The following is a 12,969-nucleotide window of genomic DNA, read 5'->3' as shown; positions in this document are numbered from 1 at the left end:
TTCGCCTCACGACGAGGCTCTACAAACGGGACAACAGAGGCTGCTTTAGCCCCTAGCCTCGGCCCATACCGAGCCCCACGCCCCCTCTCCCCGCTCTGCAGGGCGGAGGCAGCCCCGCCACAGGGCCGGCTCCGGGGGCGGGCGGGGAGGACACCTCCCCTCAGCCCCCGCCCCGCCCCGCCCAGCCTCCCTCACCACAGCTCCTCCCGACGCGGCCTCTCCCTATTGGCTGCGCCGAGTGCGCCCGCGCCCGCTCCGCCAATCAGCGGCGGCCACGGCGGGGACAGGCGGCGGGGGGTGGGCGGGGCTTGCCCTGAGGAGCGGCGGCGGCGGAGGGAGCAGGGGGCAGCCATGGGGGCGCGCGCCGCGGGCCGCCTCTGGTGGGGTAGGAGCCGCGCGCCGGGGAAGGGCGGGAAGGCGCTGAGGGGAGCGGGGGGGCCGCCATTTTGTGCGCCCCCCGCCGCCATTTCGGGGAGCCCCCGGCCGCCATTTCGGGGGCCCCGGGAGGTCTGAGGGGGGCTGCGGCCGCCATTACGGGGGCTCCAGGTGGCGGTGGGGTCTGGGGAGGGATTGGGGGCGTGATAGGAGCCCAGGCAGCAGGAAAAAAAATGCTTTAATTATCTTATTCTACTTCTAAAAGCTACTCTGGTCTTCAGTAACTTGTTTTTTCTTTCTGTTTGTGTTTTCTTGTTCTGGGATTTTTTTTGTTTCTACCTTGTCTGGTTGCCCTGAGTTGGGCTTAAGGACTGTAGGAAAGAAATTAATGGAAGCCAAAAGGAGGAGGCGCAGGGGAGCTGCGCTTCCTCTCCCGCTCCCCCTGTTGCTGGGTTGAATAAATCCCTAAATCCGCTCAGCGCTCCCCATTACAGCCCTGTGTACAAGAGCTGAAGGTGCAGGTAATGCCTAGCCACTGGGGGGAGGCTCTCGCTCTATCAGGGTGAGTTTGGGCCTCAGAAGGTCCCTAAGGAGGGAGTTAATGAAGACAAGAGCTTCAGCAAAAGCTTTTCTGCCCCCAGCAAAAGCTTTCCTGCCCAGCTCCTCAGGCTTGGAGCTTGGCTTTTCGATGGGAACGAGTAATAGCTTTGTGGAGCCACCTTGGTTGGTTTCACAATACTCCTGGCTGTGTAGTTTGCTTACACTGGAGAACAACTTCTGAAATTAGATTATCTGAGGTTGGTTCTACCCCTAAGAATCGAGCAGTCCCAGGTTTGCATTTTTCTGGCTTAAAGGATTGTAGGAAAATCATCTTTTTACTTTCTAAAGATGAATTAAACCGTGCATGTTTCACAGTAGAAAGGAAAACTACGCTGCTGGTTTATGAGTCAGAGTTAAAATAAAAATCAAAACGCAGTGGTATGTGCCTAGGTAGATTTTACCACGTGCTACCTTCTGTAAGCTCTCTTTGGCATATTTTTTTGCATGAGGCAGAACTTGTCTATTTGAAGTGTCTGGGAGCTGACAGAAATGGCTGGGTGAGCTCTGTTTGGTTTCTGAATGTATTTTGCCATAGGTCTCTTGGGTGATGATAAAATACGCTGGGTTAATTTTAATCATCTCTTTCCATTGTGGGAAGAGTCTCTGTCAGGAATGGCTTTGGCATTCAAGTACCGTTCTGCATCCTTGTGCTCTTACTCTGCCCCGGCGGCAGTTGTTACTGTAGGGCACTGTAACATGCTGTGACAGCCACATATCGCCCTAGAAGCTGCTTGATCTGTGCTGATGAAGTGCTCCTTGTGTGTGGGCAAACTGAAGGGACAGAGCCCATATAACAGGGAAATCTGGTGCTGGAAACCAGCTGGGATCGCCCTAAAAGAGAGCTAGAAGAGCCTGTTAGGGGGCGTGGAGCGCTGGGTGAGGTGCTGGCTTGCAGTGGGGTGATTCAGCCCTGACCTCTGGCTGAGCAATCTGAAAGATGTTTTTTTCTTTCTGCTTCTCTCATCTGCAGACTACACATAATGAAACTGCCTTTTTTCGAGCAGGACTGTTAAAGCGTAGGTGATGCTGTGCAGTCTGTGTGCCGTGTGCTGCAGAGTTCTGCATCACTGAGCCATATCTTCAGTTTTGAAGAGAGACAAGGTGCAGCTTGCCATGCGAGTTACTAACCACTTGCAAAAAAGCTAACTATTTTTTCATTAGTTCCAACTAAAGTGTCTGAGCTTTTACTCCCCTGAGACTTTGATGGGTTAAAAAAATCTGCTTTATGGACTTTGTTACAAAGATGCTTGTCTTTCATAAAGTCAGGTCTTAATCCTCAGACAAGGTAGAAGGAAGAATTGTGAGGTTTTACGTGAAAAGTCTCAAGTAATAATAAGATACAGAAGTGACCAGAAGTAAGAAATGTTTTAACAGAGGTGCGGGCAGTTGGCTTAGGAGGTCCTATGAGAAAACTGAGAAGGAATTGTAGCTGATCTTGGGGGTCCACGTGGAAGTCCTGCCAGTCTGGTACCAGCAGAAGTTAGGGTTGCAGCTTTGACTGAATGTTCTCTGGAGATCCTCAGCTTAGCAGGAGTCCCCCTTGCTGTAGGCATAGAGAATATATTACCTGATCCTCTTAAACTGTGATTTAACTGGGGAGGGCGACTGCATATGTTGCCTTCATTTCTCTTTCGTCTGGTGAGGCCGGAGTTCCTCACCCTCCCCTTACCCCCCCTTTTTTTTTCTGCTGACGTGAAAGCTTGCTTAGGGGAGGGGAGATGATTTAGCCATGGAAACAGGAGTGCCATAAATGGTCTGTGGGAATGCTGATTGCTTTGCTTTTCGTTCTAGGCACAGTGAGCTGCACGTTATTCCTGGCAGTTAACGGGCTGTACTCGGCCAGCGACGATGTGATAGAGCTAACACCAACCAACTTCAACAAGGAGGTCATTCAGAGTGACAGCCTGTGGCTCGTCGAGTTCTACGCCCCATGGTGAGAATTATATCAGATGTAATCAGATGGGACTGTGTGTAAATTTGGATTTTGGTGCTCACATTTACAAATATTTGGAAAGCCAGGTAGCTTGTAAGAGCAGTGTGTGTATGTATGTATATGTATCTATATAATATATATATATGGAGGGTTTTGGCTTTTTTAAAGTTGTCTGATCAATTATGTGATGTGGCATAGCCCCTTCACCTCTTCACGGGTAGAAATCTTTTGTTTTGCAAACCCAACAAAGCTGCTTTCTGCTTCATCAAATAGTTCTGCAATCTGAATGAATATTATTATTATTATTTTTTTCCTTCTAAAAGGTGTGGTCACTGTCAAAGACTAACCCCTGAGTGGAAGAAAGCCGCAACAGCATTAAAAGTAAGTTTAATTTTTCACAAATGCACTTGCAGCAGAGGACTGAGGAGAATCTGTCTGTTTTTCATCTTGCTTGGAAACGTGGTAGCAGAATGGAAATACCCTGAATCGTAGCCCTTCAATTACACTTGTCCTGCTGTGGAAGTGGCCCATAAAAGGTGGCACACAGGCACTTAAAAGTTCACTTTTTCTAAAAAGCCATTCAATTGTAGAAGGAAGCAAGTCAATTTTGTCCCAGCAAGTTTCCATTACTGTTTTCCAGGTCTGCTTTTAACAGCACCACAGGACTTTAGAATCCAGCCATCTCCCAAAATAGCACGTTCATCTTTTCTTCCTTGCTGTCCCGTCCCCTGCTACTGAAATACAGGAACAGGGTGAACTGAGTATTTGAACACAGCTTTGTAAGCTGTTGGTGATGAGTTTTTCTTTCATTACAGAAACCTTAGTCATTCAGTGATTCTCTGAGCTCTTTCCTACATAAAATACATATTCTTTTTTTTTTAAGGGGGGGAAAAAAAACTTTAAAACTTAGGATAAAGAAAGAAATGAGCATCAGAGGTGTTCCCTGGTTTAATGCTTTTGGGTTACAGCATCTTTCAGTGACTCTTCTCTTAGCTTCCTAATAACTGTCTCCAGCATGTGCAGAGTATAAAATGTGTTAAATGACTGTTGAAGGCTTGTCTTAATTTTTGTTTTTACTTCCACAGGGCGTGGTGAAAGTAGGTGCAGTAGATGCAGACAAGCATCAGTCCTTGGGTGGACAGTACGGCGTCAGAGGGTTTCCAACTATCAAGATATTTGGAGCCAACAAAAACAAAGCAGAAGATTATCAGGGTAAATGTGATCCTCTTTCGTGTGCTGCGCAGCTAAAAGCATCCCTGAATGCAGTAATTGTGCTAGTTGCTAGTGCCGTCTTGTGTTGCAGTTCCTCCCTGTCTAGTGCTTTTAGTAACGGGGAGAGACAGGTGGGTGGGATTTGCTGGCCGAGTTGTGCATATTGTAGTTCAAGCTGCGTGTCCCATCAGCAGTTCTTAGTTGGTGGAGCTTGATGGGCAGCTCCGGAAAATTTCTCCTTCCCTGCTGTTCAGTGGAACTCACCCCAGTCACCCCCTCCATCAGATAAGGAGGATGTTTGAAGAGCAGAGAGAGAGTGAATCCTTGTGTTGTGGGTCAACAACGTCCCACCACCGGTGCTGTATTGCTCACAGCCCAGTCCTGCTTGTCCTAAGGAAACCTAGGGAACGAAAGCGTTCCTTAAATTTGTAATTTAGTCAGCTTTAGAATGGCTTTTTGGTGTTATAATTGTTCGTTTTGCCGTGTTGCAGGTGGCAGGACAAGTGATGCCATCGTTGATGCTGCCCTAAGTGCTCTTCGGTCCCTGGTGAAAGACCGTCTCAGCGGCAGGAGTGGAGGATATAGTTCTGGGAGACAGGTACTTGAGGAAACTGTGTGGTTGTGCTTTGAACTAGAGGCTGTCCAGGGCAGGAGGCTGGGGTTGTGCCCCCTGTTTTGAGTATTTCCAAGGACAGGGGCTCCACAGAGACTGCACTCCCCGGGCAACCTGTGCCAGTGTTTGACCACCCACGCAGTAGAAGCATTTTTTCATACTCATAAATGGACTTCTTGGCTGGACTGCAGCAGTTCAGCCTGTTTGCAGTGCAGCTCACTGTCTCCTTATCAAACCTACACTTTTATGAGTTCCTGAAGGAGGATATTAGGGGAAACTGTGTCAGAAGCCTTAGGAAGTGAAGACAGGGACCATCCACTGCTGTGTCCTTATCCACCAAACTGGGCAGCTCTCAGAGGAAGCTGTCAGGTTGGGCAGTGTGGCTTTTCTGTAGTAAACCTGACTACTAGTGAGTGACCTTTTTGTGTCCTTGGTATGCTTGGAAATGCCTTCCAGGAGGATTTGCTGTTACCTTACGAGGGATTAAGGTGGTTTTGGAGCCTGCTTGGCATTGGAGCCACCCTTGCCTGGTCCAAGTCTAAGCTAGTGGGTTTTTTTTTTTTGCTTGTTTTTAAATTTGGTATTGTTCTGCTGTAGTTGCCTTGCTGGATTTCTCCCTGAAGTTAAATTGAAACACTTCTCACTCATCCTACAATTTCTAAATCATCGAGTAAGTCTCTTGACATCCTCAGGTTGGCCAGATACAAGGTTTGGGTGGGCTGCACCGCGTGGTGTGTGTCCCACTGGCATCTTCTGTACAGAAAGCAGGGCACAGAGGTGGCCCAGGTGGGTTGTGGAGGAGAGCCCTTCATTCTTGGACTGATCTGGGCGTGAAGAACTTGGGAAGCGTTCCCACATGTTCCTGTTAGTCAGTTTGACCCAAAAGCTGTTTTTAATAGAAGATTTTCTTGCTGTTTCTTCCAAGTGCCATGGGAATAGGCTGCGTATATTTGTTGTCAGTTCTAAAATAGGAAAGTTGTATGACCTAACGCTGCCTGGTTTGTATCTAACTCAAATAAAGAGCGCTTGGTGCAGCATGAGGTGATGAGGTGGGAGAGCTTGTGTGGGAAACCCATTTTGGCTGCTGCTTATGTGAGGGTCTGTTTGTTTCTCACAGAGCAGAGAGAGCGGAGGTGGAGACAAGAAGGACGTGATTGAGCTGACTGACGACAGCTTTGATAAGAACGTCATAAACAGCGACGATGTGTGGATGGTGGAGTTCTATGCCCCGTGGTGTGGGCACTGCAAAAAGTAAATGAGTTTGTTTATTTGTTTTGACAGTTTGGTTTCCATTAGTGTTCATTTATGTGCAATACCCTTAGGTCCCTGAAAGGGACCTTAGAAAAACACAATTCTGATATACCTGTAAGGTGTTTTCACCAAAAATGTGTGGGCTTCTCCAGCACAGAGCACCTTTGATGCTGTTCTGGCTGCTCTCTCCCTTAGCAGTAAACTCCCAGTTACCAGCGGGAAGGAGATCCAGAAGTTTTATTAACCTCTTCACTCCTTCAGATGCAGGATTTGAGTCTAACTTTTAATAATCCAGCTGGCTGTCTTATCCTGCAGGTTTTTATTTTCCCTCTGTGTGATGTATGCTCCATACTTTTGGAATGTGGTATGCTTTCTCTAACCCTGAGAGGACTTTGAGCACTGATAATCTGTTGTTTTTCAGCCTGGAGCCAGAATGGGCAGCTGCTGCCACTGAGGTGAAAGAACAAACCAAGGGGAAAGTAAAGTTGGCTGCGGTAGACGCGACAGTCAATCAGATGCTGGCGAGCCGGTATGGGGTGAGTGTGCCTGGCAGTGGTTATCATTTCCTTTCCATCCCTAGTAAGTCAGATTTCCCTCTGGTCTTACTGAACTGATTGTAGCCTGGCACCACTTAGATGTTTTGTTCTAAAAATGTTGGCACATACAATCTTTACACAATGAATTCATTCCTGAACATCAGTCACAATATAAAAGGGGTCAGAGGAAAAGAACAAACCTGTTGGTTGCTGATGAAAAAGGCTGTTCACTTACATAGCATCCCGAATAGCTTTATCATTGTAGTGAGAGGTCTCTCCTTTCACACCTTTATGTTGTCTGGGTGTCTCCAGAACGCACACGGGTGGCTCTGAGCCACTTATCGGGGATCACTTCACCAGTGGCACCCAGATCAGTTTGCTGTGGGCCCAAACAAACTGGTAGTCTTGATTTTTAATATGGTGTGAGGGAACTTACAGTGTGCTGCTTAAGTTCCCAGTAAGCGCACGTGGCTGGCAATAAGCAAGAGCACTGAACAAATTGTATTTGAAGCGTAGCAGGAAGGAGCCTATGGTCTGTCTGTTTTTTTGTTGTTGTTGTTGGGTTTTTTTGTTTGTTTGTTTGTTTTTTGATTTTTCCATGTAGGCACAGTGCTGTTTTGCCAGAGACTTAAGTGGGGGAAATTAATGGCTAGTAGATACGAAGGGTTATGGTAGTCCTCCTGTAATTAACGTGCAGTGCTTGGTACCTCTGAAGGGAGATGGAAAGCCTTGCTGCTTCATCAGTCCTAAAACTTGAAACGGTATTTCAGCATGTACCTACTGTTTTGAGTTGTTGCTTAAGTAGGAAGTGCCAGAATTGTTGCAAGTTCAGTTGTAACATGTTGCAAGAATTGATTCATCTACAAGTTAAATCTCTTCTTAATCTGGGATACATCAGGGTAGCCGATGCCTTCCACCACAGATGACCAGATTTACTGAGTTGGTGACTTAAACTTCTCTTGCAGATTCGTGGATTTCCCACAATTAAAATCTTCCAGAAAGGAGAAGACCCTGTTGATTATGATGGTGGGAGAACCAGATCTGATATTGTTGCTCGTGCTCTGGATCTGTTTTCTGATAACGCACCACCACCTGAGCTCTTGGAGGTACCTCTACATTTTTTTTTTCTAATTGCTTTTTCCATTATAACCTTTGTAGCATTTTCATAGGACTATGTTGACTGTCAATAAAACAGGATGCTGCTTCTGTAACATTCTTGAGGCAGAAATAGTGAAGTATAACAATTCTGACCACTTTGCTTTCGGTTCTTTAATTCTGTGAATTCGCTGTGAATCTGCTGTTCACTAAAAGATTCAGAATTGGTACAGTGAAGGCACTGACAGCTTTGGTGCCGTTATTCCTGAACCCTCTTGGAGAATGAAGGAAAAGCTGAGTGAAGAACAAGATGGAAGAGTTTTAGCATCTGTATGCTCTCCTTTATGAATTGCATGAAAATTGACCCAACTTGTGGTCCAAAGGATTCGGTGCTCAGAATGGTGATTTCTGGTTTTGGCTTGATGGGGGTAGAATGGAAATGGTGATCGAGAGCAGTTGTCTCCAGAGTAGGGCATGTGCACCGCTGTGGGTGTGCTAAGACATTGAGGTACGGGAAGAAAAACTTTCTGTACCATTAATGAAATAAATAAAAATACATATTCTTAAATAGTGCTTACTTCACCCTTATCCTTCTTTAATCTCGATTCTTTGCATACTTTATTATATGCATAGGGTATTTGTACAATAGCAGGTGTATATTAGTTGTATATTGGGGCTGTGTGCTGAAAACATATTTTTTACTGATAGAGCGTGGAGTCAAAGTTCGGTGACCACTGATCTACATAAATGTATTGATTCCTTTGTTTTTTAAGGTGGTAGATCAAATAGAAGTGGTATTGCTCCATCAAATGTCAGTTAAATTTCCCTGCGTTTAGCAAATGCTGCTCCCTGCTGGCTCTCCTTATGCTAACAACAGTGTGAATGGGAACTGCAGGCACAGGCATATGTCTGGGTGCGGAGTCTGTGGTGACCTGCAGTGAGACCAGCGGTTTGTTTTACGCAAGCCCTGGTTTAAGGGCACAAATTTTGAGCTAGAAGTGGCATCTTACTGTGTTCCCTCCAAGCCTTGTTTGATACTGCTTAATTTGCTCCAAGTCTTAACAGAAAGCTTTGTGAACTCTTTGTAATTAGCTTTACCTTGGGGGACAGGGAAGTAGATGGGGCTTGCAAGCTTTTGTGTTGTTTCAGATGCTTATTACCTGGTAGGATGGAGTCAGTGGTTGCTGGAGGGAAGTGCAAACACAACTGGGTAATCAAAAGTCTTTCATTGACTTTGTGTCTGTCTGTTTTCTAGATAATTAGTGAGGATGTTCTGAAGACTACCTGTGATGCTCATCAGCTGTGCATCATTTCTGTCCTGCCTCATATTCTTGACACAGGTAAACATACAAGCGAGCAGTCTTCTGTATGAACTTGTCCCTTAAAGCATGTAGAAGTGTTTTTTTAATTTTTAATTCTGTCTGACAAACAGGAGCTTCAGGGAGGAATTCTTACCTGGATGTCATGTTGAAAATGGCTGAAAAGTACAAAAAGAAGATGTGGGGGTGAGTGGCATTGTGGCCTCATCTTTTTGGAAAAGATGTGGGCATTTTTAGAGGTAATGGGGGAGAATCTTGTATGGTAGTGATATATCTGCAGAGAGCTGGTCCTGGATCTTCTATCCTGGTATTTCGCTAACTGTGCTGGGGCTGGAGGTGCCTTGTGTCACTAGAATAAACAGCTGTATTTTTCTTGTCTCCATGCATCTCTCAAGCCCTGTGTTTACAAGAGATATCCAAGCATTAATAAATCAGATTAAGCATGTTATACTCCTATCATGAATGTTACAGTACTTTGGGGCAATATTTTGGACTCTTTCAGGGTCTTGCTGATGGCTAAGTCTGTCAGTGTGCCTGGCATTCTCAAAAAAAAAAAAAAATTGCTAACAGTTCTCATGTTCCTGAAGGAGCAGGCCAGCAGGTTCAGCCTTTTTGCTCCTCTCTAGAGTGCATGTTGACCTCTCTGGGAAGTGAGAGTTGTTCTGACACTGACTGCTGTGAAAAGGGGGCAAAACAGCTTGAAAGCGTGGAGGAGAAATGCTGAGATAAGCTGGTTCCAAAGGATCCTCAGCAGACTTGTCAAGCATTAGGGGAACTGAGTCCTGACCAGTGAGGAAATAATGCTGGGTGAATGGTTGTTTATCCAGTCTTTGGCAAGAAATCTACAGTGGGACCTGGGCAGCACTTTGTCATGTTTGAGACCTGTGACTTGAGCCATTTTAAACATTGCTTATTATAGGTGCAGCTGTTTGTTCAGGCTGGTAGCGTTGTTCTTGCCTTGGAATGGCTTAGGTGGCTGTTCTGATTCACTAGAAAATAGCTGGGACTGGGGCTGGGCTGTTCAGGAGGGGCTTCCTTCTGTTTGGTGGTTCAAATCTGGGACCCCGATACTCCCTGCTGACTGGAGTAACAACCAGGGATGGGTTGACGCTGTTGAGGGCAGTTCAGAACCCAGTACAAACTCTGCAGGGTGTGTGTGACTCTAAAACAAGTGCAATACTTATTTTTAATTACTTATTATCTTATGTTTTCCTCCAGGTGGCTGTGGACAGAAGCAAGCGCTCAGCCAGACCTAGAGAGCTCTTTGGGGATTGGAGGCTTTGGGTATCCAGCCATGGCAGCTATTAATGCTCGGAAGATGAAATTTGCCCTTCTGAAGGGATCGTTCAGTGAGCAAGGGATCAACGAGTTTCTCAGGTATTAAATCTTTATTTAAGTGAGGCAAATCTTTTGATATCCGGTGCTGTGTCTCTCTGGACCAAAATCAGGCTGTCACGGATGAGATGAGACTTGCAGTTAAATATAAAAGGCATTCACTGGAGAAAGGGAATGATTTCAGTGGGATTGCAATTACTAAAGCAGTTTACATTTGTGTGACAGACAGGTACTGTTAGGAAGTTGGCTGTTCAGAATTTATTGGTAGTTTTGCAAAGACTTGAAAATATCTTGAAAACAGAAGTGAACTTTGATCTTGAAAAATTCTGTTTCTCTAATAAACTGGTAAATTGGGATGTGGTAATCAATGCTGTTTAATTCAAATTGTGAGATCTGGTTAATCGTTAGTAATTGGGAAGTTCCTAATTTGGGAATTGCTAGCAGTGTCATTTCACAATTATATAACTGAATCTCAATCAGTGCTGTTGAGGTGCTTGAGGTTTTGTCTAGTGGTAGTCATCTTTCTGGTCCTGTGCCACGTCTGATGTGTCCCTGAAAATGCAAAAGGATTGATTAGCTCTTCAGCTTTTTAACGTTAAGCCTTCTGAGCAAGCATAAACCAGCAAGTGCAAGATGGGGTACTTCACAGCAGGAGCTGGTTTTATAGCACTTGCAACCAGCAGAGGCTTAAGAGTCCACTTAAAAAAAACTTGGTCTCGAGCTGTTCTAAGGTAGGGTTGAACCAGACTGTTCAGGTGGATGGAGACTGGAGAAAATTCTTAAAATTAATTTTTACTTGTCTCATCTCAGGGAACTATCTGTTGGTCGCGGCTCAACAGCACCAGTGGGTGGTGGAGCTTTCCCTAAAATTTACAAAGTTGAACCTTGGGATGGCAAAGATGGTGAGGTAAGAAAAGCTCTCTCTGTAAAAGTGCTGATGCTTTGCAAGGTTCAGAAGCAACTGGGCAGAGTAAGAACTAGTAGTGTGAAAATTCTTTTTTTAAAAACTGTAGCAAATGGTCCTGGTGGTCTGGTGGCAGGATTTAGATCATGGGAAAACAGACAGCAGGTTGATTGTCTGACACGAACATGGCACTCCTGTCGAGCTCTTAGGATGCAATCTGAAAGTTCAGTTACTTGCGACTGAGACATTTTACTGCCCATGCTGAGTAAGGAAGGCGTGTATGCATGCAAGACCCAAACATTGTGGAGATTTTGGTTCTGCAACAAGCTTACCTTAATACCAAAGTCTTAATGTTGGAAAGTTTGAAAGCCCCACACAGTGACTGTGTTCTTGTTTAAAAAGTTCAATGCTGCTGTAAAAATCAGCTACTACCATGCTCTGGTCAATGTAATGGGATTAAAATATAGTCTATGGTAGGAGTTCTGTTACGTGGTCTATTTGTATTTGACTTTATCTGGAACATATGTAATTAGTAGGAAAAATCCTTTTTTGTAGTCTAAACTTTGATCAGTTATCCATTGCTTAATACCACTGAGCTCTTAGGAATGAAAGATAACAGGAGGGAGCTTTACATTTAGGATGGAGGAAGGATCGAAGTCAGTAATGTTTTGGTGTTGTGTGCTGACAAACATTTGCTCAGAATTCTGGCTTTTTCACGTTTTCACAGCTTCCAGTTGAAGACGATATAGATCTCAGTGATGTGGATCTGGATGACTGGGATAAAGATGAGCTGTGAGAGATCTTCAGGAGACTTCTTTTCTTGGGAGAGTTTGCGCAGCAGTTTGCAACCTGGTTCCCATTCAGATGGATATTCCAGTGGCCTTTTTATGGAGAAGTAGCGCATGACACACTGTGCTACGTGATGCACTGCAGCAGTGAACTGTACGCAACTCAAGAAAACATTGCAGAAATTCTATGAATTGTCATAACCAGTAAACTTGATTGTATTCTGTGTAACAAATATTTTGAGGACAACATGGATTTTTTTTTCTCTGAAACATCTTGGGGTTTATTTTGTTGATGGTGTGCTGTTTGAGTGTTCCTGAAGGCTGTTAGTGTAACCAATTTTAAATGTGATTTTTTTTTTCTTTTCCATGGAGGTGGAACCTGGTCAGCTTCTGTTTCAAGTAAAGAATAAAACGATATTTTTGACACACAGTGTTAGTCTTGTACAGAGTGACAGAGGTGCACATGGTAAAAGCTGTCCTGTTTTGGGTGACTCCTGAAAAATGAATGGCAGAAGAGAGCCTGGAGAATGAGGGAGTCCTAAACCATACCTCCTCGCTGCGAAAGGTCTTGGCAGTTTGACCTCAAGCTTGGTTAGAGAGACAATCTTAGTTTAAATGCTCATTAGTCTTCCTTTTTCTATTCTTTCTCAGGGGGTTTCTCTTTCTTTGTGCCAGACTTCATATGATCGTTAGTACAATGGAAATTGTGTTGCTGCTGCAGTCGGAGACACCATCCACTAGAAATTGCTGCTGAGCTGGGAGCTGGTACTCTTTTTTTTTTTCTTCCCCCTCCCCCCCCCCCCCCCCAGGACTAGCAGTGAAATTAATCCCATTTTAGGACATGAGGTGCTAAAAGTGAAAAACCAAGGTGCTGTCTCCAGCAGGTTGGATCTGATATTTCTTCACTTCCCATCTGGCACTGTTTGGATTTGAAACAGCAATTTCCTTGCACAAGGAGGCAGGATTGGGCATGGGTATAGTTACTGCTGCTTTTTTTTTTTAAATAAA

The 12,969-nt window shown here is 45.0% G+C and overlaps 1 protein-coding gene across 1 annotated transcript; it reads left to right on the top strand.

Annotated features, from left to right (window-relative positions):
- The first annotated feature begins 240 nt into the window (after positions 1–240).
- Positions 241–12,391, top strand: PDIA6 (protein disulfide isomerase family A member 6). Its single transcript, XM_068678593.1, has 13 exons — positions 241–385; positions 2,767–2,908; positions 3,232–3,289; positions 3,994–4,120; positions 4,612–4,718; positions 5,851–5,984; positions 6,406–6,520; positions 7,486–7,626; positions 8,871–8,955; positions 9,048–9,120; positions 10,153–10,311; positions 11,080–11,176; positions 11,901–12,391. Exons 1-13 carry the CDS (start codon positions 352–354, stop codon positions 11,967–11,969), a joined length of 1,341 nt encoding a protein of 446 aa, XP_068534694.1. The 5' UTR covers positions 241–351; the 3' UTR covers positions 11,970–12,391.
- The last annotated feature ends 578 nt before the right edge of the window (positions 12,392–12,969 follow it).

Source organism: Anas acuta, chromosome 3 (genome assembly GCF_963932015.1).
Source record: "Anas acuta chromosome 3, bAnaAcu1.1, whole genome shotgun sequence".
Taxonomy (NCBI): Eukaryota; Metazoa; Chordata; class Aves; order Anseriformes; family Anatidae; genus Anas; species Anas acuta.
This window is presented reverse-complemented; position numbering and strand designations above follow the sequence as displayed.